This window comes from Microtus pennsylvanicus, chromosome X, assembly GCF_037038515.1.
Source record: "Microtus pennsylvanicus isolate mMicPen1 chromosome X, mMicPen1.hap1, whole genome shotgun sequence".
Lineage (NCBI taxonomy): Eukaryota > Metazoa > Chordata > Mammalia > Rodentia > Cricetidae > Microtus > Microtus pennsylvanicus.
The window spans coordinates 58,561,094-58,588,852 of NC_134601.1; the positions used below are offsets into that span (position 1 = coordinate 58,561,094).

Consider the following 27,759-nt stretch of genomic DNA (forward strand, 5'->3'; position numbering starts at 1 on the left):
AAATAGAGGTTAAAATAAAGCTGCAAAAAGTTGGAAAATTCACAGATAATCTTGATACTGTAAGCTATTATGCTCTCTTTGAATTGTTTGAATGCTGAGGAAAGAGAAACAGCTGCTAAAAGATATTTGTTTATAAATGCTGCTGAACTAATCCGAGATAGATATTTTGAAAATACCTTGACTTTAAAATTTGGATCTAAGGACATGATGCTTTGGAAAGGAATTTTTTTCTTTTGTTTCACAGAGGATGAGACCCTGTGGATTGCATCTATCCCAATATGGTGTGATAGACCACGCCTTCCTGAAAGGTTGCTGTGAACACCTTCAAAAATTACTTCACTCAACTGCTGACTGAGATGAATCTAGCACACAGGTTATACCATGAAAGACCTAAATAACAGTGCCCCCATTCAGCACGAAGCAGTTTGGAGAGAAATAACTGCTCGCATATTCCCAAATATTGTTTATAAATGTTCTTTTACATTTAAAGGGGGATATGATATAGGTATGAATAATTTGCATTAGTATAGATTTTGCTTTATTGATAGAGATTTAAGGTCAATTTTGTTATATCTATATGTATTTTTGATCTTGATTAAGGTATTGTGATTGTGTAGTTCATTTAAAAATGTAATGTACATATTGTTAATGGATAATCATCTATAATAGTCAAGCTTGTAGTCATGTTAGTTAGATTTTCTAGATGTATAGAGATATATTTCAGTTAGATAGGCATTCTTCATATCTTTCAAAGACTGCAGAATATGGCATTTAATGTTTTAATGACTTAGGACTTTTCATGACAATGAGACACATCTGCTCCTGGCAGCACCAATCTACTTCAAGAGGAAGATGGGCATCAAAGAGGCTTCTTATGGAGTTGGTTAGCCATTTGGACAAGAAACTGCTCTTGCCTGGACTGATGCATAAATTGGACACAAAGAACCTGCAGAGAGAGGACTGCTGAACTTGCCTAAATGTGAGACGGTCTTTCGGGGTTCCTGACTCATGAAAGAGTCTGCAAGACATTCTACAGGACACAGCAGATGTCCTGACTGTCTTTGAAATTTCCTGCTTTATGGAAATGTCTTCTGGAAACTATGGGCCTGTAGGCTGAAGATGAATGCCCCAATGGTACAGAGAAACTATGGGTGACTGTCCAGGCAGTGAGATGTCTCTGTCATTTTTAGAGTTTTCTTATTTCTTGTTTGCTTAGGTAATATTGTATCCTTCTGGAGTCTTTGATGGAGTTGAAGATTAGTTAGTTATAGTTATAGTTTTCCTTAGTTATGATAAAGATAAAATAGATGTAAATATTGTAATTTTTACTTGATAACTGTTTTGTTATATGTAATTTTACTATGTTAAAGTTAAAGCCTTTCCTTTTTCTATAAAGAGAAAAAGGGGAAATGATGGAGGAAGGTCATTGGCTAATAAAGAATCTGCCTTGGCCCATTTGATAGGCCAGCCTTTAGGTGGGTGGAGTAAACAAAACAGAATGCTGGGGGGAAGAGGAAGTGAGCTCATATGCCTTAGCTCTGCTCTCCAGGGCAGATGTGATAAAGCTCTGACCCAGGATGGACATAGGCTAGAATCTTCTCGGTAAGTGCACCTCAGTGCTACACACATTAATAGAAATGGGCCAGGCAGTGTTTAAATGAATACAGTTTGTGTGTTGTTATTTCAGGGTATAAGCTAGCCAGGTAGCCAGGAGCCAGGCTGTGGGAAGAGTCCCACAGCTCTTACTACTTTCACCCCCCATATTCTTTACTTATTTTCCCTAATGGGAATCTTTCATCAAGTTCCTTACTTACTTCAAAGGTATGAGTTATTTTATTGACACCAAATTCATTGTATATTGTTACTTACAGACAATAGAATAGGCGTGATGACAAACCAGCAAGCTCTCCACCAGAGCCAAAATATCCATCTCTTTGCTCCAATCATCATTTCTATGTCTTCAATGAATCTATTCCCTCCTAGAGATAACAATTACACATGATGAGCCCTTTCTTACACGGTTCCTTGGAGATTGACATACATATTATCCTTTTTCATTTAAGCATGTTCCTAAAACTCATCAGTGAAGCACACACCTGGAATTCCATCTCATTCATAATGTATTTTGCTCAACAGATCACATTTTACTATTATATGTGCTATTAAAATTGGATGATTACATATTCTTTTTTGTATTTTAATGTTGTTTTATTTTTATTTTATTGATTTTATTGAGCTCTACATTTTTCTCTGGTCCCCTCCCTGCCTCTCCCATACCCTTTAACCCTCCCCAAGGTTCCTAATGAAAAGGAATCAAATGATGCTGTATAAGACTTATAAACAAATTGGCGATCACCATTTACCATAAATCCAGATGATTCCTAAAATTTCCAAGATAGCTGCAATCAAAATGCCCCATCCAGCACAGAAGTGATCAATCAAATGAACCCAGTAAATTCCAGCCTACAGAAAACAAAACAAAAACAGAAAAACAAGCTCATACCAGTTATTTACAACAATATTTTCACTACTTTTTGTAAAGTATCCAAATAGAATACATTTTCAAACAATATATTAAAGTATGTTTCCCGTATGAACTCAAATATGTGTTTAATTGCTTAAAATTCCAAACAGGTATTTTTTTTATAATATAATATGACACTGACAAAATGCAAGCATTTAAAACACATGGTTATATACATGGAATATAGTATCTATGAGCTCTGTAATAGCCAAGAAAAATAAAATCTTGTTATTTAGAAAATTGTTATTATTGGGCTTCCTCCTCTGAAAAAATATATATTAGCGAAGTTACAAAGAAGAAATTGTTGAAATGCGGAAGGCATCATAAATAGAAATTGGACCTGGCGTGAAATACCCCCATGAATCTTAGCATATTTGTTTAGATTTAAAAGTGTAGTCCAACTAATACTTGTCTACAGAAGTTAAAGGCTAAATTGTACCTGAGTCACACAGACGAGACCAAGGAGAAACAGAACCAAGCAGCAACCCAATGTTATAGGAACTCTCATGCGTTTCATTGCTTTGGGAAACAAATCTTGAATTGTTGTTGTAATTGTTTCTAAAGGAGGGGAAATGGGTTATTACATTTCAACTGAGTAAGACTAATACAGAATTCAATATCTATTAATCAAATTCATACATATAAACTGGGAGTATTCTCTGGACACTGCTCTTTTCTAAGTCAAGAAGGTTCTCTTTCACATTGTTTTGTAGTTTGTTTTTCAATACAGGCTGTCCTATAACTCTGAAGACCAGGCTGACCTCAAACTCAGAGATTTACCTACCTCTGCTTCCTGAGTGCTAGGATTTAAAAGTCCTGGGCCACCACTTCCAGGCAAGATCTTTTCTCCTAGTCCCTGGATTTAGCTCCCAGCAGACAGAAGAAGGAAGGAAGAGAGATAAGTGAGTGCAGCACAAGGAAGAGGAGGGGGAGGCAGGGGAGAGAGGAGGTGGAAGTGGACTATGGTAGTTAGGAAGGCAGGCCAGGGGGATAGAAGGGCAGAGATGAAGAGATAGGAAGAAAAAGGTGTGGGAGAAGGAGGAAGGAAGGGAGGAATAGTGTCTTCTAAACAGGAACTTCTCTAAAAGTAGAAAAATATATAAGCCAAAAGATCACAAGAGATATATTTAACATTTTTGAAGGCTTTGGAAATCAACCAGACAAACTTGAGTTTTTCCTATAATAAACTAAGAAAATGTGTTATGTAAGACAATGTTATAAAATTGTTTCAAAATATTTAGTTGTATGCCTTAGAGAAATTTCTTTTGTGTATATAGAATCATATGTATGAAGTGTTATCTGATCAGTGTGTGTGTGTGTGTGCTCAGCCACAAATGGGACACATACACACACACACACACACACACACACACACACACACACACACACACACACATGCACCGGGACCCCCAAGGCTTAGGAACCATCACAGAAGAGAGGGCAGAAAGATTTGAAAAGCCAGAGGTCATAGAATAAGACTGGTGCAGGTGTTTTATTCTGGTCATGACAGAACCAATGCCCTCCTGAACTCACAGCAGCCGTGGCTGTCTGCACAACATTAATAACCCAGCCTAGAGTGGGAGGGGCCATGTGTTCACACCCTTAACTGGAAAGTTAGTGACAGCTGACGATTTTAGTTGACAGTGAGAGTTAGTTTTTTGTAAAGGTGTGGCAGTTGGTAGATCATGCAAGTCCTAGGAGATGGCCCCATACCCACTATGTATATGGACAGGAAAACTGGACTCAGTGGCTTATTAAAGAAAAAAAAGAAGACATGAAGTCTGGAAGAATATAGAGGTGAGGGTGGATCTGGAAAAAGTCAGGGTGAATTTGATATAAATACATTGTATGAAATTCTCAAAGAACTAATAAAAATAAAATAATTTTCAAATTTGTTTCCAATTTTCTAGCTGTATACCTCAAAAAAATTCTTTTATATATACAGAGCCATACATAAGATAAGTGCCTTCATTGTGTGAAATTTGTGATATTTGTGTGTGTGAGCATATGCAAGGACATGGGTAGGGGTGCATGTACACCTGTGTGTTCCATGTAAGTGAGCAGAGATCAATCTCATTTATTGTTTCTCAAGTGCTTTCCATCATGTTGGTTTTTTTTTTTTTTTTTTTTTTGAGAGAGAGTTTGTCACTGAACCTGTAGCTCACAAATGGACTCTACTGACTGTCCCACGACTCACCCCATCCCTCCAGAATGGGATTTTAGGGGTGTACCACATTGCCCATATTTTATAAAGATACAGGAGCTCACACTAAGGTCATGATGACTGAACAGCAATGGCTTTTCCAACTAGGACAACTCCCAAGTTGCAGTGTGCAGAGTTTTTAAAAGCGGAATCAAGCCAAGTGGTGGCGCACTCCTTTAATCCCAGCATATGGGAGACTGAGGCAGGCAGATGTCTGTGAGTTCCAGGACAGCCTGGCCTACAAGAGCAAGTTTCAAGACAGCTAGGGATGTTACACAGAGAAACTCTGTCTCGAAAATAGCAAAAATGAAAAACAACAAAAAAAGAGGAATCAAAATAATCATCAACAGGATAATATGTTATCAATTAAATAGATCCATATGTCTTGTTAAAGTAGTATATATACCATAAATGTCATACTCAAATGAAATGCTTAAATAATTTATATTACTGATGAGCATAGGTTTTATATATATATATATATATATATATATATATATATATATAGAGAGAGAGAGAGAGAGAGAGAGAGAGAGAGACATTCATGTATATGTGTATACACATGTGCATGCAGACACAAATGAACCAATTCATTGCCTATCCAAAAAGCTGAGAAATTGTTAATGAGAGTTTTGTTCAAACTCTCTCAAGCAAGAACCAAGTTTTTAGGGAGAAATAAAGTTGTCACGGGAACTGTCCCCAGGTACAGAGGGCAGGAAAGAGGAAATGGTAGCCATTTTTTTCATTGCTTTATAAAGTATACATTGAATTAAGAAACAAATACAAAATTCTGACTAAAGGGACCAAAAAATGACTCCTTGTAAAATATTTATCTAGAGAAAATATAATAAAGCATTAATATTTGAGGTTTTTAATGTCAAGTATGTATATTGCGTTTTTGTGAATTTAATTTTTAAATTAAAATAACTAATAAACGTTCTTCTCTTAATAGCACCTGAAAGAGATACTAGAATTAAAAAACAGTATGTTTTCAAATAAAGGAATCAGGAATAAAATATCAGAGTTATTTAACACAAAAGGTATTACTTACCAATAGAAGCAAATTGAGAATCCAGACCCAGTGTTAAAAGCATGAAAAAAAATAATATGGACCAAAATGGACCAGCTGGGAGTTGGGCTAGAGCTTCTGGATAGGCAATGAATGCCAAATCAAAACCTAAGAAAAATGTGGAATATTTTAAATTAATTGCCAAGTAAATCTACACATTTGAACATTTTCAAAGTAATGTACTTTTAAAATCCCATCATGATTTGACAATGCAATTCATGAACGTACACTCTTTACCAAATTAAATTCTTAAAATGTTTTATTTGGAGGCCAGAGAGATGGCTTATTGAGTAAAAACACTTGTCATTCAAACTTGATGACCTGAGATCGATCTCTAGAATCTACAGTGAAGAAGAAAGCAGATTTCTGAAACTTGTCCTCTTTTGTCCACACAAACACTGTGACCTGCACGTGTCTTCACTCACTCCCTTCCTTTTTCTCCCCCCTCAATATCCCTCCCTCCACCCATCTCTGCCTTTCTCTAATATACAGTAATAATAAATATACAAAATGTTTGAATTGTTAAGCTAATGTGAATGTGTGACATGAATTAAGCTAAGACAATTTTGTTCAGGAAAGTTGTTTTAGAATATTATCACATGTACTCACTCATATGTGGATTTTAAACATAAAGCAAAGAAAACCAGCCCACAAATCACAGTTCCAGAGAACCTAGGCCACAATGAAGACCCTAAGAGAGGCAGACATAGATCTAATCTACATGGGGAGTAGAAAAAGACAAGATCTCCTGAATAAATTGGGAGCATTAGGATCATGGGAGAGGGTTGAAGGGGAGGGAAGAGGCAGGGAGGGAAGAAGAGGAAAATTTATAGTTCAATAAAAATCATTTAAAAAATTTAAATCTTTAATATTTCAGATATTCCTAAGTGCTGGCCTGTGATCAAGGATTCTCTCATCTTTGCCTCTTATCTCTCCGTTGGAGTTCTGGTATTGCAGATTTTCACACTATATAGAGGCACACTACACATACATGGATTTGGGAGATTTGAACTCAGATCCCCATTCTTAGATAGCAACTGATTTTATCCATTCCCTAATCAACTGATTGATAGAAGGTGTGATGGTACACACCTGTTATCCCAGCACTTGGGGTGTGGGGTAAGGGAGGATCAGGAGTTCAAGGTCATTCTTTACCCCACTCAGAGTTTGACACCAGGCTGGGCTGCATGAGACTATATCTCAAAAAACAGTACCAAAAATATCAGTGAAGGAGAATAACATATTTCTTAAATGACAAAATCTTAAGTTCCCCTTATTCTAAAATTTATAAAAAGTAAAATGAAATGAAGTTGAACTATCTAGAAAAATAAATATGTAGAATAAATTTTGTGGTTGTTGTTACTTTTTGAGACAGGGGCTAAGTAGCCCTGGTTGTTCTGGAATTTATTATGTAGACCAGATTGGCCTTAAATTCACAGAAATCTGCAATCCTCTACCTTCCTGGTGCTAGTATTAAAGGCATGCACCACCATGTCTAGCTGGAATGAATCTAAGTCTTCTGCCATCTTATCAAATGTTTATCCAGAATTATTATGAGTAATACAATTTCAGTTTAATTATTATGAGTAATAGCATCTCAGTTTACAGATACATGCAAAATTGAATATAATAAAGTTCTAGATGGAATCTCATTTTCAAGTTGATATTACTTTTTTAAAAAACACTGTAGTTTGTTCAATTTTTTTCTATGTGACCCTCAGTTTTAGGTATTTTCAGTTTCTCTGAGTTCCCAGAGGATGGAAATAGAACATATAGTTATCCTCCTGGATATTGGAAGTAGACAAGATTGCCGGACAAAAATTGGGAACTTGGAGGTGGGGTGGGATGGGGGTAAGGGGAAATGGGGAGATAAAAGTGAAAAGGGGAGGATGGGGAGAACTTGGGGGAATGGGATGATTGGGATAAAAGAAGGGTGGATTGGGAGCAGGGAAGTATATATCTTAATTAAGGGAGCCATTTTAGGGTTGGCAAGAGACTTGACTCTAGAGAGGTTCCAAGGTGTCCAGGGAGATGTCCCCAGCTAGTTCCTTAGGCGGCTGAGGAGAGGGAACCTGAAATGGCCCTATCCTATAGCAATACTGATGAATATCTTGCATATCACCATTGAACCTTCATCTGGCGATGGATAGAGATAGAAACAGAGACCCACATTGGAGCACCGGACTGAGCTTCCAGGGTCCAAATGAGGAGCAGAAGGAGGGAGAACATGAGCAAGGAAGTCAGGAGCGGGAGGGGTGCACCCACCCACTGAGACAGTGGGGCTGATCTAATGGGATCTCACCAAGGCCAGCTGGACTGGGACTGAAAAAGCATGGGACTCTCTGAACGTGGCGGACAATAAGGGCTGATGAGAAGCCAAGGACAATGGCACTGGGTTTTGATCCTACTGCATATACTGGCTTTGTGGAATCCTAGCCAGTTTGGATGCTCACCTTCCTAGACCTGGATGGAGGGGGGAGGACCTTGGACTTCCCACAGGAACCCTGACTGCTCTTTGGACTGGAGAGGGAGAGGGAGAGGAATGGGGGGGGGGAGGGAAATGGGAGGCGGGGAGGAGGCAGAATTTTTTTCAAAAAAAAGAATTCATAGCATTGCCTTTCAAAGTAGGCTCTATCACTTTCTAAATATTTGCACTTGTGCAAGACATAGTGTTTGTGTGTACCACTAAAATATAAGGAAAGGGACACAAAATGATCTCCAAAATCCTTTCTAATACAGGGCTTCTACTATCATCCATACCAAATAAAGATAATAAAAGTTCCCAAGAAGTTCCTGCTTAAGAATCCTAGGACTCCTTTTCCACCAGACTTTAGCTGGATAGTAAGCATCCCTTAACTATTGTCTGCAAGGTTAGAAAACTCATCAATCAGATTCCTTGAAAGCTGGACTCAATTATGCACTCAGTCACTTTAATATTCCTATTACATGGATAAGGTTAAAAGTTCAAACCCAATACTGTATTTTCACATGGGAAAATTGTTTCTCTCATGAAGCATAGAATTGTGCTGAGTGGTTCATATTAAGGATAAATAAAAATAAAGAAAAATGTCTTTATTTCGTTTTTTTAGGTACTCTCATGCAGCCTCAGCTGGCCTCGATTTCTCTCAGTAGATAAGGTTAGTCTTGAACTTCTATTTCTCCTACCTCGACTTCCTAAGTGTTGTGATTACATGCATATGACACAACACAGGGTTTTTGAGGTACTATGTAAAAAAAAAAACAGGGCATGGTACGCTTGACGAGCACTCTCCCAAATTGAACTGTGTTCCCAACATTATGTCTTCTTGAATAACTGCTCCCTAAAATGCTTTTGTGTTTCCAGATCTTTTAGGAACTATTACATTAAAATGTATTGTATTAGATGGACCAGTAAATAAATAACTCTAATCATAAGTATAGATGCCTGTAAATTAGACCAGAATTTCACAAGTGAGCTATATTCAATTAAATTTCAGGAGCATCCAGAATTGTATACCTGATTTTACAACTTGAGAGACTTCTTTTCCAGATATATGAGCCATATGTCCCAATATAGAAAAAATCGCAAACCCAGCAAACACACTAGTCAGGCAGTTTGTCAAGCAAACTACAATGGCATCAGAGTAACAGTTGTTGTTAAACTTGTTGTAAGATGATAAAGCGACTAGGCCACCCCAAGCGACAGAAAGGGAATAAAATATCTGTGTAGCAGCATCTTTCCAAACCTGTAAGAGAAATTTTAAAAACTTTTAAACATGTACTGTTAAATTTAACTCATAGAAAAGAGTATGCAAGTAAATATAAATGCACATTAAAAAATAATGAAATGAATGCCTAAATGTCAACCATCAAGAGGAAGAAAATAATGGTATGAGCTTTTCCAATTTTTTGTGTTTTTTATACTTCAGTAGTAACTGTGGGCTGCAACCCTTGCATATCAGATATTTACATTATGATTCATAACAGTAGCAAAATTACAGATATGAAGTAGCAATAAAAATAATTTTATGATCACCACAACATAAGGAACTGTATTAAAGGGAAAGTTGAGAACCATTGCTCTATAGCATTGGCAACATTTCGTCAACTTTTTTCTTGTTTGACCTAATCTAAAGGCTTTAAATCAAGAGTTCTGATTAGACTCATTACTTACCAAAATTAGCATTTTCCACAGTGTAATGATTGTTCTGTCTTTTTAAGAGACAAGCCACGCCCATTCCCTTCCCCATCTGCTGAGACAGGCTGATCTGCAGCTTCCAGCCTGAGTTCTCTCTCTTTTCCTTCTCCCTCTTGGAGACGCAGCTTCTCTCTCTCTCTCTCTCTCTCTCTCTCTCTCTCTCTCTCTCTCTCTCTCTCTCTCTCTCTCTCTCTCCCTCCCTCCCTCCCTTCCTCCCCCCTTCTCTCTCTCCCCAGTGTTTGTGTAGACCACACTATCCACACTATTCTGAAACACCATACATAGAGCTCACAGAGATCTGTCTGCTTCTGCTTCTAAAATTATGTGGTGGAATTTAAGTTACACATACCACACTACAAACTAGAAACTGAATTCTAGTCTTTTGTGTGCTGTATTTCTCGAGGGCTTTTTCCCCTCTCAATGTGCTGCTTGTTTTTTATCCTCTTTACTTTGTGTCCTTCAATGAGCCAAAATATTTTTGCTATTGCTACTTAATGTAGCTGAAATTATTCAGATGTGCTTACCTGTACATTTCTTCATCTGTGTTGTCTGCAAACAAAGCTTAGCTTAAGATTATAAGGATGTTATTCTGTATTCTCTACGTGAAACAGTTTTGTTTTTAATTTCCCTCCAATTTATTTTACACATATTAATTACACATCTGTTACACATAATTTATTCTACACATATTTCCACTTCACATTATTTTTAATTTTTAAGGATAACTGATGCTACAAATTACATCAATGACATCTATTGGATCATCCATCCTTTTCAGATTGAACTGAATTGTTACCTCTGCTAAATACCAAACTTTGTTTCTTGATAATACATTTTTGAGATTACTATTCTGTACCATCTCTCTGTATATCTGTTCCTATGCTAAAACCTCATGATTTTTTTTTTTTTTGGTAATACTGTCTTTTGTCTGACATGAGAATTTCCCCCTACTTATCTGTGCTGGGAATTAGATTGGAATTTCATTAATTCTCTATGTCAATGTGATATTAAAACCACATTAATTCTTAACAAAGATGTTACTAGACAGCCCAACCTGGCTCTGTGTCTTTGTCTAATTCCAGTCCTTTATCATTACTGACATCAGAATTTGTCCCTCCTTCCTCTTTGTGAAAGGCCAACAGTTAAGTCAGAGATTTATTCAAGTTCATTTATTTTGAAATTGGAATTCTTTGGATATAATATCAACCAAAAGAGAAAAAATGACTTGTGTAGATTTTAAACAACAGGACTAATTTATATTTGGCCAAAAGTGTCTTTTCACTCCTCATAGCCTCACAGAGGTCAGTGGGAAGGTAGACTGAATAATGTGACCATATGTGACTAACAATTCTGGTTCTAGAATTAAAAGGAATACATTTACACCCAAACCATTCATGCGTCTCACTTTAATTTAACCTTTTTAATTCATTGGTAGGTACAAGCAATAATAATGATGATTAAAAGATACTCTATGGTAATTATAATTGTTATTATGAGAAACAACCATAAAGTAATTTTTTTTTCTTTTTTTTATTGAGAAAAAAAGTTTCCACCTCCTCCCAGCCTCCCACTCCTCCCCCCCCCACTCCTCTCCCCTTCCCCCCACTCCTCTCCCTCTCCCCCCACTCCTCTCCCCCTCCCGCTCAAGTCTGAAGAGCAGTCAGGGTTCCCTGCCCTGTGGAAAGTCTAAAGTTCCCCCCCCCCATCCTCGTCTAAGAGGGTGAACATCCAAACTGGCTAGGCTCCCTGTAGCGATCTTAAAAACATTAATTTTTTTCACTTGAAAATAATTTAATAGAAGCAAGTTTCCTAGAGAATAAAATTTCACTGGGTCTATATAATATACTTTTCATGCTAGATTACAGAAAATCTGTATGAAGAAAGATAGATAGGTGGGTAAATACATAGATACATACAGAGAGATACACATAGACCAAGATATTTTCATTTAGATATTAATAAATCAAGTTGGAAATAAAATATCCTTATTTATTTGGTTGCTGTCCATCTTAGGAGATGAACTTCATGCTTATGTTGATCTCTGAGTCTCTGTACTTGATATGTTATGCATGCATATATGATTTAAGAGGACCTGAGGTGGATGAGTAAGATCAGTGTTGAGAGAGAATGCTAATCTGAGGGAAGCTATTATCACTAACAAACCCAAAACACATGGAATGTGGTCATTTGATATGGGGAGTGGAGGACTAAATTGCATGTTTCACAAGGAACTTTAAATGCAGGTCTGATTCTTTTTTAATAATAGAGACACAGAAACAGAGACAAAATCCATATGAAGACTACAAGGTAGTTTCAAGGGAGTATAAAACTCAAGGATCTGAGACATATAAAAAGCCACATAAATGTATCAAAGCGGCTTTTCATCTGTGACCAAATCTTTGAAGTTTAAGAAAAATGCACACTTCTTAGGGAAAATGAAGTAACAAAACTATAATGCACCATCAATAGTTAAAATAATTGTACTCTAGTTCACATTTTCATGAGTTTTCTAATTCCACAGTTTATTAACTTATCATGTTTAATAACCTAATGAAAAATTTTCACCTAGTTGGGAATGGATTAGTAAACAAGGATAAAAAGAGTAAGGACTAAGACTAATTAAGAAATGCCTTAAGGTGCCCTGAGGACACATCAAAGAACTTTAATCTCCAAGTCTATAATAATAAAGTGCCATGGCTCTAAAATAATTAAAACTGCTGTGGTTAATCATTGAGGGAAAATTATTGGGCACAGCAAAAGAAACCAAAGATCAGAAATTTGCATTTCAACTTTTCAAGTTACGTGATAGATTTCCATGACAGAAACTGATCAACTTGACCTTGGTTACAGAAATACTCTACAATTAAATACATATCTGATTCTTAAGTATTTAAAAAAGAAAACGTCAATGACTGGAAGTCAGCATGTTTTTAATGTAATAGACAATAGAAACCTAAAACTATCTATTTTGAATAGCACTACTAATGTGGCAGATAATATTAGCATAGGTTTCCCCCCCTCTACTTAATATAAGATTAAGAGTAAGCTTAGCTTAATATGTGACAAGAATTTTATGTAACTTCCAAAAACATGTAAGCCTCCTTTGGCAATATCAACAGAAGTATGGTAGCTGTATACAAGCTTATCGTTAATTCTCTTGCACAGTTAAAATTGTAAAACATCTTATGTGTCCACGATACATAGCCCTTATCTGGAAATAGACTACATTTAGAAGAGAATAATTTAGGGCTCGAGAAATAACTCTGTGAATAAAAACACTCGGGGCTAAGCCTGATCACCCAAGTTCTTTGGAACTGACCTAATGGAAGGACAGAACTGATTCTCCAAAAACTGCCCTCTGACTTTCATGTATACACCATGTCATGTGCATACCCCAACACACAATAAATAAATTAAAGGATTTTTTCAAATTTATATTTAATATATGTGTTTCCATTTCTAGTAGAAGTAATAGATTTTTTTTCCTGAAATACTTAACCCATGTCAAGCATGTGTTCTAATTCTATAATCAACTGAACAAAATTTAATCTTATCTTTGACACAATAGCTTTTCAAGACAACCAAATTGTATATATTAGAAAATCAAACTTTTTCTGGCATTCTTCCCATAATCATAGCTCTTAATTTATAGGTGTTAATGTATGAAATATTCGTTTATTCAAAACAGTAAAGCCCCAAATCTGTGGTCAAATAGAATAAGTTACAGTAGTACAGTGAGTTCTAAGACTATTGCTAAAATTGATCTTACTTCCAATGAGAGTTTTAATGCTGTTACATGCCTTAGTCAGATATCCTACTGGATAAAAACTAATTGTTTAACTGCATATGCTCTTGGAAAATACCATAGTATAATACACACACACACACACACACACACACACACACACACACATATATATATATATATATATGTATGTATATGGAACAAAATTTCTCATATTTAGCTTTAAGTTTTATCTTCTCAGGTAATTTTAAATGTTCTTAAGTCTTACCTCAGCTTCTCTGAGTTTTGTAAAATTTGACTGCGCTCCAATGTAATATGAAATGCCTTTTGATGCACCCTCCAAAGTTGCACCTCGTATTAACAGAATTAGGAGAACCACATACGGGAAAAGAGCTGTAAAATATACCACCTAACAAACAGAACAACTAAAAGTTAATGCCACTTTAAAATCATGGCATATAATTTTCTATGAGCAAAATTAACAACCAGTCGCAATTTGTCAAATAATTACCTCAGGTTTCAAAAAGTAGGTAAGTCCAATGATACCAGTACCAATTTTAGGATAATTTCCTTTCTATATTCTCACCACTCCAAAAATAGATCCAGGTTTGAAAGTACTTTGATGTAGGGAGCAGTATTTCTAAGGTTCCTACTGTAAACAAACAGCATTGATCACTTGAGATCTAAATGGAATGCTGTCCTATGTGGATCCTTATAAATGCTTATTGTGGGACAGAAGCGTTTAAAACATACTTTCAAGCCCCAGAATGCTGTATTCGCTAGTAGAGTCTGAGTTTTAAACAATTGCGCAAGGATTGTATTCATTTTGCTTTGCTTTTAACAATGGCATTTATCCTATGCTTATGCCTAAAACAAGAATGTCTTATGTAGAAAGACTTTCAAGGATTCGAATGTTCCTATTATACAAAACTCTATTAATAATTTTATATTTGATGAAACTACAATGAAGTTGAGTCACTAATGTGACTTCCAACTTACCTTACCAGAGGACTTTATTCCTTTAAACAATGCTGCTCCAACTATGAGCCAAGCTAGAAGAAGACAAAGTGCTAAATACCACACAATTCCTCCAGTTTCTTCCATTCCACTTGACCGCTGTAGAGCCACTTTGCTGAAATACAGAAGACCTTTTATAAGCACAAAATCAATTGTCTTTGTTTAAAAAATATCAAAGGACTTTGTAATGTGTTTCATCCAAATGGAAACTTCAGTATTGTAGCTTAGTTTTGCAACCTTTTTATTGATAGATAATGTGTGAAGGGACAAATATTATTCCTTCGAAAGTCAATCTTTGAACTTCAAGGGTCCAAAAGGCAGTCATAATTTCAAGCACCTAGAAAAAAATCATTACTCATGATTTTCTCCCAATGTTTTAATTTCCTTTATGTAAAGAAATTAAGCTTCTATCTGGTACCTTCATGTGACTCATTATGGGGTTTTCTCCAAATAAATGTCATAAATAAGACATTTAACTTTGTATTATGTAATGACTTATTCAAAACCTGTATATATAATCAGACTGAAATAGTCTGATTCTTCATATCTTCAAAGAGTTTCTGTGCAATTCCACTATTTCCCAGAGTAACATGCATGGACCTATAATCCAAGTTCTGTAACTAGAGAGATGAATCAAAGTTAAGAGTACTTTCTACTCTTCCAGCGGACCTGTATTTGCTTCCCAGCACTCTCATCGGGTGGCTCACAACCACCTATAACTCCGGATCCTGGGAGATCTGATTCCTCTGGCCTTTTCAGGCACACACACACACACACACACACACACACACACACACACACACACTAAAAAATAACTAGCATGATATTTGGAAAACTTCTAAGATTGAAAATGTATATCCACCATATCATCTGACAGTCCCACTATTTACTGTGTATTTAAAAGAAATAAGATCAGGTTGTCCAAAAGACATTTACTCCGCCAAGTTATTCATTCATATTCATAGCTATTCATAAAAGTCAATACAAATAAACAACTTAAGTGTTCATCAAATGATGAATGGATAAAGGAAATATATTACATAACTCACTAGAATACTATTCATCATGTATATTTATTTTTATAAATATATCATATAAACATAATATATAACATACACATATAACATGTAACGTGTATATTATATATTATATATCTATAATTATAAGTAGCATATTTGTATGTTTTATGTTATAATTACATTTTACATTATATATAATATTTATGTGTGTTATATTTCTATAATATAATGTATTATATATTCCAAAAATATATCCTGTTCAGTCCGCATAAGACTACGCGCATGGATATTTTGAGGACTGAGTATTTGGCACTGAACAACCAATGGTGTTCTCATAGGGGAAGACTAGATTTTCTGCTCCCAGCTTTACTTTGTTTCTTATCATTCTTTGTGCTAGGCTGAGGCCATGTGGGGTTTTCCCCATCCAACTGGACATGTAGATTGGTGTCATCCTTGTTCAGCTCATGTTTTGGCAATCATGTCATTGAGGATTCATATGCTTTTGACTTTATTAGGAGATATAATCTCATAGAAAGCTACCTGATCCTCTTGCTTTTTATAGTCCTTTGGCCCTTCTGAAATATTCCCTGAGTCTTGAGTTTGGGAGTGGTGGCTGATATTTTTATGATTTGTTTATTTTATTTTATGTGCATGAGTGTTTTGTTTGCATATGTGTATATGAGAATATGCATGCCTGGTGCCCTTGGAGGCTAAAAAAATGACACTGGACCCCCTAGAATTAAAATTACAAACAATTATGAGCCACAATGTGAGTGTTAGAACCAAAATTTGGTCCTCTGCAAGAACAGTGAATACTCCCAACCTCTTAGTCATCTCTCCAGAGCCTAATTGTTTATTTGAATTTTCTTATTATATTCAATTTTTATTTATTTATTTTTTGTGTGTGCACATTCCACTGTATATAAATGTTTTCAGTGGACACTTTCAGGTGTCAGTTTTTTCCTTCTACCACGTAGGTTACAGGAGTTGAACTCAGATTGCCAAGCTTGGCAGCTGGCACTTCCATGTGCTGAAACATCTCCCAAACTCTATAATTCTCTAACATTAACTTTTAACTAGCAATTATTATTAAACTATTATTTAAATGTTATTGCACTGAACAACTGACTTGTAAAAGATACATGTTAAAAATGAGCTTCTTCAGGTAGTTCAACTCACCTACAATAGGTAAACATTTGAATCAAAGTATTTATCTGTCACAGTTCTCTTTTCTATTTATGGGAGTGAAAATGAGGGAAGGTATACAGGTAAAGAGAAAGGTGCTCAACTCACAATATATACTTATAATAAAATTACAAAATAAAATGGGAAATAAAAGAAGCTGACCACTATTTCACTGTGGTTCAAAAAGCCTTTCAACAACACTTGTTTAAAAAGTCAGTCAGTACTTACTCCCAATACTGTTCACTGGGAAGTTGTCCTGGCTGAAAAACTTCACTACCATTCAAGCAGGTCAGGTTGTTGAGAGTTACCCAGCTTATATTCATAAACATCTCTCCTGTTACTGTACTCACATTACAGCCGGTTACTAAAAAAATAAATGATAGATACATAAATAAATCAGTAGATAGATGATAGATAGAAAGATGATAGGTAGATAGATAGATAGATAGATAGATAGATAGATAGATAGATAGATAGATAGATAGACTTAATTGTAGAAGAATATTTTCATGGGGAGAAAAAGAGGATTTTAATGGGAAATACTTAAGTTACTACTTACATTGTTACTTGGTAAAGGTAGAATAAATAAATTACAAATAGAATAGAGCATGTAACATTCAATATATCAAATCTTCTCCACCACCAATTGGTAAAGCCCATAATTCTAATTATCCATTTAAACTGTGGTCTTTTTTACAGAAATAACTGCTACAGAATAAGAGGTATTGCAGTTGACACTTAGCGTTTAGCAGAATTTTCAGCAGGGAGTTTCAGCTAGCCTGTATAGATATGCTACCCCTTTAAACCCTTCCAAAACATTAAAGCTTCATCTGATGGATATGGATAATTTCAACTGCAATATCCTCCAGTATTAATATTAAGTATCTCATATTGATATTGGCAGCACCCAGTCTTTACTACTACCATTTAAGGCTATTAATGATGGCACTTAAAAAACCATTCTTTTTTTCTTACTATCTTCTGCTTAGAACATAGAGTTGCAAGAATTACTTCTACGTATGGCTTGGCTTTCCATAAAAGTGTACTTAAATTTGTTAGAAAATTATTTAATCATTTCAACTTATTTAGTCATTATGACAAAATTATAAAGCTAGTAATATTTTAAAAGTTGACAATGGAGTTTACCTATTGGTGATCTGCTACAGTTATCGTCTGCCCAAGAAGAACAATTGGCCCATGGTAGTACACTTTGAAAAGAAGCAAACAAGTAGTAAAGGCTGTAGGCGATTATGACATTGTAATAGATTGTCACAAAAATGGATATCAGGACCATTGTGATTCCAACACCTGGAAAACAAAACCGTTAAAAGGTGAAGTTTAATTTGCTGATCCATAAGAAGAGCTGAGTTCAATTTTCACAAAAGCTAAAATAAAAGACTCTTTCACATAAGTCTATGTTGTAATTCAGAAAAAAAAAGTGTCTGAGATGGAGAGGTGTTACCCTGTCACAATGTTTCTTCCAATATTTAAAAGACTCGATTTTTATTATTTTTAACTGTGTCTGTGCACTGCACATCTGCGAGTGTGCACACTTGAGTGCAGGTGCCTACAGATGACAGAGGCATTGGATGCCCTGAAACTGGAGTTACAGGAGACTCTGAAATGCCCAGTGTAGGTGCTGGTAATCAAATTTGTACTCTCTGGAAAAGCAGTGAGTGCTCTTAACTGCTGAGCAATCTCTTCAGATCCCTCTTCCCAAATGCAAACCAATTTTGATGACTGGATTTTGGAGAATTTTTCAATTTTTAAGAAAAGGCTATTATGGCTAAAGGGGAAAGATATAGAATTAGCCACAAAATTCACAAAACTCTATTCAATTATTCTTTATTAAGTCTTCAAATCCTTCTGAGAGCAGGAAATACAGGTACTAAAAACCTTCAATATTCATACCCTATGGACAAATCCACCAAAATACACATGTTTATCTGTAAAACAATTCTCAGATAGTAAAGGAAGATTCTGATGTAACATTTTTAAAGGACACAATCCAGTATTTCTCCACAAAAGTACGCAGAAAAAGTACAAATTCAGAAACAATCTGAATTTAACCTCCAAAAGTTCTGTTACTCAGTAGGTTCACAGTGCAGTTTAGCATAATGATAATAACTTCTATTATTAAGACTAGTATTTGAAATAGCTTCTCCAATTATCCAGTAAAGCATTCTATTTACCTCCTTATTATATATTTCTAATGTTACAAACAAATGGTTTGCAGTAACTAGTAAATGCTAAAATTATATTTAGTCTTTAAAGATAAAATCAAGGCATTTGTTTTTTATCTAGACTCTTCTCCTATTAGGAATATCCAAGAGAAAATAGTGGCCTGCCATCCAACTTTTCTCAGTGATGCTTTATAAAAGATATAAAAGACAGTAAAACAAATCTGTACAAGAAATAACGTAAAAGAAAGAGCCTTGGGGCTGGAGAGATTACTCAGTGGTTAAGATCACTTGGTGCTCATCCAGAGGACCAGAGGACAATGATAGTTCAGCATCCATATTGGGTGTGTCACAACTTCCTGTAACTCCAGCTTCCAGGTGATCAAATGCCTTCTTCTGGCCACTACAGGCACTCACACACTTGTGGCATACACTCATGTGCACATATACATAAATTAAAATAAAAATGGTACATTGTTAAAGCTGTTGTCTTGAAGCTAATGCACAACAGGACTATGACAAAATAATTCAAAAGGTGAAAATTGTCAAATAATTACACCATGACAATCATCTTTTAGTGTCATTTCTATATGTGCATCCAGGTAAAAGTAAAAGTTAACATTTGAAGACTGGAAAGATGGCTCTGTAGGTAAACAGTTTGCTATAGATATATAGGAATAAGTACCTGAACTTAGCACCTGTGGTTAAAAAAAAACTGTTGTAATAGAGTGCACTTAAATCCCACCACTGAGGAAGTAGAGATAACATCTCTCCAGTGCTTGCTGTCCATTCAGTCTAGCCTAACAATGAGCTCCATGTTTAATGAGAGGCCATTTCAAAGGAATTAAAAAAGATACATGACATTGACTTCCATGCTCTATATCCCCGTGCACATGTGTATGCGAATGCATATGTATATGTGTATGCACAATATATATACAAAAAAAGCAATGCCATCTTTGCCCTAGCATGTCCTTTTTCTGTACTTTTAGTTGAAAGAGAAATCCATATTTTTCATATACTGTGTGATGGTTGAATTGCATATATATTGTGAAATGAATTAATCTTCTGATTGGCAAGCATATTACCCCCAGGTGACTATCACTTCATGGGTAAGAATACTTGATGACCACTATCTTTATTTATGAGATTAAAATATATGAATGTAATATATTGTCTGTTCTCAACTATAGAAACCATACTGTGATTTTTATTTTTTTCAGTTCTCCAATTTATAGACCTATAGATTGTAGCTTTCTTGGATTTGTTTCTTTTTCTGAGACAGGGCTTCTCTGTGTAGCCCTGGCTGCCCTGGAAGTTACTCTGTAGTTTAGGATGGCCTCTAACTCAAAGATCTGCCTGCCTCTGCCTCTGACTCCTGACTGCTGGAATTAAAGGCATAATCCACCACACCCAGCAAATTTATTTCTCTAACTATAACTGTATCTTTTTTGACCTACATGTCTTCTTCCTTCCTGTCCATTTCTGCCTCTGTGAGCATTTTCTGCTCAACTTCTATGAGATCAAATGTGTCAGGCTTTAAATTCTCTTTTTTTTCACCAAGTGAAAACAGTGTAGGTAGACCATCATGATACTGGAAAGTCTTAAATACCAACCTTGAAACAATGGCAGAATCCTCCAAACTGAAACTGGACCTAAGCTAGCAAATTGTCCCAGGGAACATTCCAGGAAGAACAAAGGTAAGCCAGCCAATGCTAGCATAATTGCATATGGTATCAAGAAAGCACCTGAAAAGCAAAGAGATAAATTTATTATTACATTTTAAAGTCTTCTTGGCACTTTGACAAGGAACATAGCATTTTAAAGCATACTAATACAGTGGAAATGGAGGGATTTGGCTTGAGGTCCAAGATTCATTACTTTTTGTGAGAATGTAACTTAAATGCATTAACTGAGTTTCCCATTAATCAAATGGGAATGGTAATGTTTCCTAGTGAAGTTACTACAATTACTAAAAATAATAGCTAATAAAAAGTCTGTCAGTGAAGTTGAGAGATCAGAGACTATAAAGCTAAACAGATATACATTAAAATGCTGGCTCTGTCATCTATCAACTATTTGGCCTAAAATGTTTTACTAGCCTGTGAACTTTTCCTTCTTATAAAAGGGGGACCTAGTACTAACTCATATACTTCCTGTCTCGAGTTCAAATGCTGGGCCTCTAACAATTATCAAATTTACTAATTTACTGATCAAACAGTGGCAACACTGCAAGCATATGACAAGTGTTCAATGTTAGTTCCCTTCCCTCCGTTCCTTCCTTCTTTCCTCCCTCCCTCCCTTCCTCCTCTCTCTCTCAACAATACATGGATTACTTTTAAAATTTAGAATGTAGATGGTAAGTAGAGTTGAGAATGCAAATTACTGCAATTAAGTTCATAATTCTTTTAGCAGTCACAAGGTTCCTTAGTCAATGTTAATAAGAAATGGTTTTGTTAAGGACTGACCATCTGAAACTCAGTTAACTTCCACTATCATGGGAACTAATCTCCCATATAAGAATATCCAACTCCTCCCCTCCTTTTAAACTTTTTTTTTAAATTTATTTTTTTATTAAGGATTTCTGCCTCCTCCCCGCAACCGCCTCCCGTTTCCCTCCCCCTCCCCCGATCAAGTCACCCTCCCTCATCTGCTCGAAGAGCAATCGGGTTCCCTGACCTGTGGGAAGCCCAAGGACCGCCCACCTCTATCCAGGTCTCCTAAGGTGAGCATCCAAACTGCCTAGGCTCCCACAAAGCCAGTATGTGCAGTAGGATCAAAAACCCACTGCGATTGTTCTTGAGTTCTCAGTATTCCTCATTGTCCTCTATGTTCAGCTAGTCCGGATTTATCCCATGCTTTTTCAGACCCAGGCCAGCTGGCCTTGGTGAGTTCCTGATAGAACATCCCCATTGTCTCAGTGTGTGGGTGCACCCCTCGCGGTCCTGAGTTCCTTGCTCGTGAAAGGAGACAGAGACAGAGGAGCACGGGACAGAAAACTCAAGGTCCAAATCCTTTTAAACTTTTTGTTTTACTTTTTCTGCCCATATTTGGTTTATGATACTTCTCACTGGAATGTTTACCAGACTACAAGTTGAAACAAAGACATAACGTTCAATATCCCAGCCAAACAATCTAGAAGTCTTGGCAACAGTTATTGAAAGCAAGATAGAGTTCGACAAATGAAAACAGGATTTCCGATATGTATACCTCATTCATTCTGTCGCAATTATCCTTAATTATTTTCCTTACTACTCATGAATTCAAAAAGCACTTAGAGAATAGAGATAATCTATTACTCAAATGACGTGACCTTAAAAATTTGAGTACCAATGTGTCATATTAACTTTTAGAAGATACATAAAAAGAGGCATAAAAAATATTTAATTTGCATTATCTTTTAAATTTTTCTATTAAAATTAGTTTTATTCATTTCCTGGAAGGTTATGCTGATTATTCGGTGAATTATGATATCAAGTTACAGGGTATATCTTATGGTAAACACAATTGTAAGAATCTCAAAAGAGCCTTAGGACATAGACACCAAAAAGATTGTGATTATTGACTCATTTTCCTGCTAATACTTGCATCAAAACCACTATTGGATGACCTAAGTCCTAGATGAGGGAATTTAAGCTACCCACACTTAAAGTGTTTAATAAACAGAGCTCAGAGCTCCTTTTTTTGAGTCTCTGATGGCCAGTGTGAATGTTCTAAATACTCAATTAACAAGAAATGTGGTTGACACATCACCACACACAATCCTATTGTGCCAAGAGAAAAATAATTATACTGGCAAAACTCCAAAGGTGTCCAATTATGAAATACAGGCACATGTCATCTCTGTACTTCTAACAGAGCCTATAAGCACAAGTAAGTTAAAATGCTGTGATTGAAAAGTTATTTCCACATTACTAGAATATTGCACAACTCATTTTCTTTCCCTTTGTGTGTCATCTTAGTTATTTTTGTGTTCTGATTAGGTCTACGTAATGATCTACAAGATATAAAAAGTATTCTTTTTGCAACAATAAAACCACAGAGCCTTGAACTAAATTCTATTCTATTTTATTTATATTCTATATGGTTGGTGGCATTTGAAATATATACATTAATAGTATAACAAAATATTAATTAATAACCATTTTTGTTCACACTTAAATTATAAAAATGTCTTACTCTAGCTAAGCAGTTTCCTTGAGCTTTTAAAAAGATTTAGATGTCTCTCCTTTTACATACTTCAACTTCAAGCTCAACTTGAGTATGAATATACTTTTAAAAGTCCTAGTTGAAGATTATATGGCCTCTCAAATCAACTCAGAAGTACTGCATGTAACACTCTTATCAAGTTTATATCAGAGTTTTCTGAAGCAGTTTTCAAACTTGAGCTAATATTTTACAGTTCATTAGTAAATGTTTTGCTGTTTCTCATCCTCTTTACTAACTGAAAATATCATATACCTCTCTTTAGTTCATATTTCATTATATGCATATATAAGTATTATATATGTGTATATTATATATACTTATATGTGTTGTATTACATAAGTATTTAGAATTTTCTATATGTGGATACAAACAGCATCCCACTAGAGGAAAAAGAATGGAAGAAAAAGCCTACCTCCACCATTGGTGTAAGTCAGATATGGGAATCGCCACACATTTCCCAATCCCACTGCATATCCAACCATAGAAAGAAGATAATCCGATTTTTTGGACCAGTTACCACGGTCTGTATTTTCATCATTTTCAGCAACATGGAAGTTCTCAGATGAAGCTGTCACTTTCTAAAAAAGGAAAAAATTATCAGTATCTTCCCTTTCTGTTATGAATTCCACAGAAGCATAATTTCATAAATTCACAGTGTTATAGAAAAGAAGGGTGAAAACTCATAGGGAATTCTTCTCAAAATCCAGAAGATTTTCTCCATCCAAGTATTAACCAGGCCCAACTCTGCTTAACCTCTAGGTCAGATTTGGAACACTCAGACTGGTACAGCAGTAGACAAAACTAAGAAGATTTCTGCTGGTAGCTACATTTATTTAGCATTTGCTTGTTCAAATTAAAGAAAGAAGTTTAAAAGATGTTTTTACTGCCCTTTCAGCTAACATCATCTGAAGTTTAATGTCACACCAAATGAAGTGCAAATGAAAGTAGACAAGTCAAGTGTCAAATACAAAAAAATTTAGTATAAATTAGGAAGAGTCAACATTCCTAAGGTTATAGCAGGTTATTAAGAAGTATCAAATGTAGCTTCTAATTAAATAAAAATCAGTCCATACACTTTCTATGCTCTGATTAGAGCACGTAATCCGTGTTTTCCCAAAATCACGAAATAATATGCAGAGACAAATTTTCCTGTCCCACCAGGTGGAGCAACTCTCTCTCTCTCTCTCTCTCTCTCTCTCTCTCTCTCTCTCTCTCTCTCTCTCTCTCTCTCTCTCTCTCCCTCCCCCCCCCCTTAGGGAGGGGTTCTCTTCCAACCTGTTAGCTGCTTGAGTATGAAATGCTCCTAAGGTCAGATAAGGACAGTCCATTTTTGCATTCCCCTGCAGCATATGAGCACAGTGTAGAGAAAGACAAAGAACAACATTCTGTAGGGTTCCCAAGGTACAGGGTGAGGTGCTCCTAAGTCTAACTACCAGCATAAAAGTTGTTTTTCACATCGTTTGTGGGACGTGGAAAGTTTGTGGGAACATAGCAGGCATACTTGAAAAGAGTTGAAAAGAAAGAAATATGCGAAAAGGAACAGCTACAGAAAGCAAAACTTGAGACTCCCCCGCCCCTTGTTTTCCCTCTCTGTTCCTCTACACCTCCAGAGGCTTCCAGACCCCTACCTGCTTCTCTCTGCACTTGAAGAAGCTCGGGCACTTCAATCTGTCCATGGTTCACTCACTCCCTTGGCTTGCTCCGCCTCGCCTCTTCTCACAGTCTGGCTGAGCTCGACTGGTGGCAGGTGCACACTCCCCCGTTGCTACCTGCCAAAGTGAGCCACCTTGCCCAGGGGTGGGACCATTTATGGAGGGAAGCTCTCTCCTCCCCCTTCCTGACGCTCAGTCCTTTCAATTACTGGAAGGGACCAAAGTGAGCCTCTGGTGTTTCCCCCAGGTAATCCTGCATGTAGCAATTCCCTGTCCCAGCCCTAGGAGAGGGCTGGGCTGTGAGCGAGTGAGCTGTGCAGCCCGAGTCAAAGAAGACTGACAACTTTTGACTCAGAGCAGTGCAGGTGCCTTAGCAGTCTTGCTTGCTTTCCTGGATACCTGGCTTCCTACTGACCTTGCTTCTCAGTCAGGCTTCTGTCCTGGGGCCAAATGCTGATAGCCCCTGGTGCTGGAGGTGGGAGAGACCCAACCTGTGGGGCTCATTTTGTTTGCTATAAATTTTTTTTGTGAACAGAAGACCTCTGGGCTTCCGATTTCTCCAAGTTTTACCCCTCATTAGAAAGCTCTTCATCACGTGGGGGCAAACACTGCTCCCAGAGGGGAAAGCCCCTTAATTGGGCACCTTGAAATGTAGCCAGTTAAGATAAGATTACCCAGCTGCCTCTACCTGAAAAGAGCGACTTTGAATCTATGTCTCGAGCTCCTTTCTCAGTCTTCGGGAGTGTTTTGCCTTTTACAAGGATTGCTTTGTGTGGTATTGCAAAGAAGCCAAACACAAACAAATTATTGAGCAGGTTTATGGGAAATTTGAACCTTAACAAAGGACTTCACTCAGCCGAGAAAGGTGAGGCCTAGAAAGTAAACTATAAGGAAACTTCCCCGCTTACCACAGAGAAAAGCCTTACTGCAATTCTGATCACGGGTCCAGCATCTCTTCATCAAAAACTCAAAGAATCTGGACTCAACCTGTCCATTCAGAGAGGGTGGTAGTTCCACCTAATTGCAAAAATTCATGCAATCTGAGGAACCAGCAGGGACTCAAATGTTCATTTATGTATAGTTCCTTTGTTCCACACTGGCTGACAAGAATTTTCCATTTGCAATAGAAATATGTCCTCAGGAGTCCAGGTGGGTAGAGTTGAGTGGGATATCCAGAGGTTGTGAACAGAATGTATGAATGCCTTGACTTTGGTGGTGACTATAACACAGGCTGGTTTGGGATTTTATATGCGCACATATTTATATCACATACACATAGTGTATGTGGAGAAATAGAAAAAAGAGAATAACAGTATTCTAGACTACTGGTATGACCTAATACCAGAGATATTAGCCTATCTTAACCATAGAAGAAAAGGTCTTTATAAAAGAGCTGAAAAGCAAATCAAACAGTGTTCAAGGAACTAGCAAAGTCTCATAGGAAGGAAAGTAACCCAGCATAGGCCAGTGTAAACAGCTGGTAACTAAGGAAAGAGAAGAAGAAGAAGAAAGATCCTACTAACAGGCAAATTGTGGGGAGCAAAATGTATATAGAACAGGCAACAATACACAGTAGAGAAGTTTTAGTCACTCCTGAGATTAAAGCAACTAAGACACAAATTTATGGTAAAAGGTCTGCTAGTGAATATATGCATTTTGTGGTTTATTGGGAAGGAACATTTTTCCCATTAGTAGATACGGCACTTCATGACCCAGCTAACGTCTACATATTTGCATGATATTATCTCTTGCCATTCTTTGTCACTAACTCTTAAGCTTGGGTGTCTTATTCTGTACATGGTGTCTCTCACCTATGTGAATTTACTCGTGGTTTTTTTTTTCCTTCTGGAAATTCCCACCCTCCTCCATACTTGTTGAACTACTACTCAGTCATCCTTTAAACTCGTACTTAGCTGTCATCTTCTCTGGACCTTTCCACAGAGTTTCCCTCTGTATTACAACACACTATATTTGCATGTTTCTCTCTGTATCCCTATGCTACTCTACATTCATGGGAAATTGTGGCCTTTGAGTGCAAGATGCATGTCTTAAACCTCCTTGTATTTTAAGCACTAGTACCCAGTGCAGTTTAACAAATGTATATCATTTGCTTAAGAGCTGTGTGTGACAGTATGGGACCTGTAATCCTAGTACTTGAGAAATTGAGTCAGGAGTCATGCTTGGCTTTACAATGAGTTCAAGACCTGTCTGGGTTACAGGGCACTCTATTTAAAAACAAACAAAAATGTGACTCGGGCATACTGTTTAATGACTTTACTACCAAAGCAAAGGAAAGCAAAACTGGTGTTAAGACTTCACTCTCCAGGACTAGAAAGATGGCTTGGCAGTTAAGAGGACTTGTTCCGACAGATGTCACAGATTCAGGTCTCCACACCCACACTAGGCAGCTCACAGCTCCCTGTAACTTCAACTCCAGAAGATCCAATGCCTTATTCTCATCTCCTAGGGTACATGCACATACAAGGTACATATTCAGCCAAGCAGGCAATACACACACATAAAATAAAAATAATTTTAAAAGAGTTCACTTCCAAGACATTATGTAATGGCAGAGGAATATTTTGTCTCCTTTTGGGTCTAGCATATCAATTGATGAACAAGTCACATTTTAAAATTAGAAGGAAGATATAAGTAGAGCTGGTGAAATGTCTTAGAGGGCAAAGGTGATTCTTAACAAACCTGACATCCTGAATTCAATCCCCAGGACCTACATCATGGTAAGGAAAGAACATTCTCCTGAAAGCTGTTTTCTAACTTC

At 36.5% G+C, this 27,759-nt stretch overlaps 1 protein-coding gene across 2 annotated transcripts in view; it reads right to left on the reverse strand.

Moving 5' to 3' along the window:
- Slc6a14 (solute carrier family 6 member 14) overlaps positions 1 to 25,093 on the reverse strand; it is a 34,181-nt gene extending 9,088 nt beyond the window's left edge. For both annotated transcript variants that reach the window (XM_075957087.1, XM_075957086.1), the window contains exons 1-12: positions 24,957 to 25,093; positions 23,741 to 23,906; positions 20,736 to 20,867; positions 18,086 to 18,247; positions 17,168 to 17,303; positions 14,718 to 14,850; positions 13,987 to 14,127; positions 9,293 to 9,521; positions 5,779 to 5,904; positions 2,964 to 3,082; positions 2,364 to 2,463; positions 1,870 to 1,979 (exon numbers count right to left, since the gene is read on the reverse strand). In XM_075957087.1, coding sequence (XP_075813202.1) covers positions 1,870 to 1,979; positions 2,364 to 2,463; positions 2,964 to 3,082; positions 5,779 to 5,904; positions 9,293 to 9,521; positions 13,987 to 14,127; positions 14,718 to 14,850; positions 17,168 to 17,303; positions 18,086 to 18,247; positions 20,736 to 20,867; positions 23,741 to 23,906; positions 24,957 to 25,004 — 1,602 coding nt within the window. In that variant the 5' untranslated portion in view covers positions 25,005 to 25,093. The remainder of the gene's footprint in view (positions 1 to 1,869; positions 1,980 to 2,363; positions 2,464 to 2,963; positions 3,083 to 5,778; positions 5,905 to 9,292; positions 9,522 to 13,986; positions 14,128 to 14,717; positions 14,851 to 17,167; positions 17,304 to 18,085; positions 18,248 to 20,735; positions 20,868 to 23,740; positions 23,907 to 24,956) is intronic.
- Between the last annotated feature and the right edge of the window lie 2,666 nt (positions 25,094 to 27,759).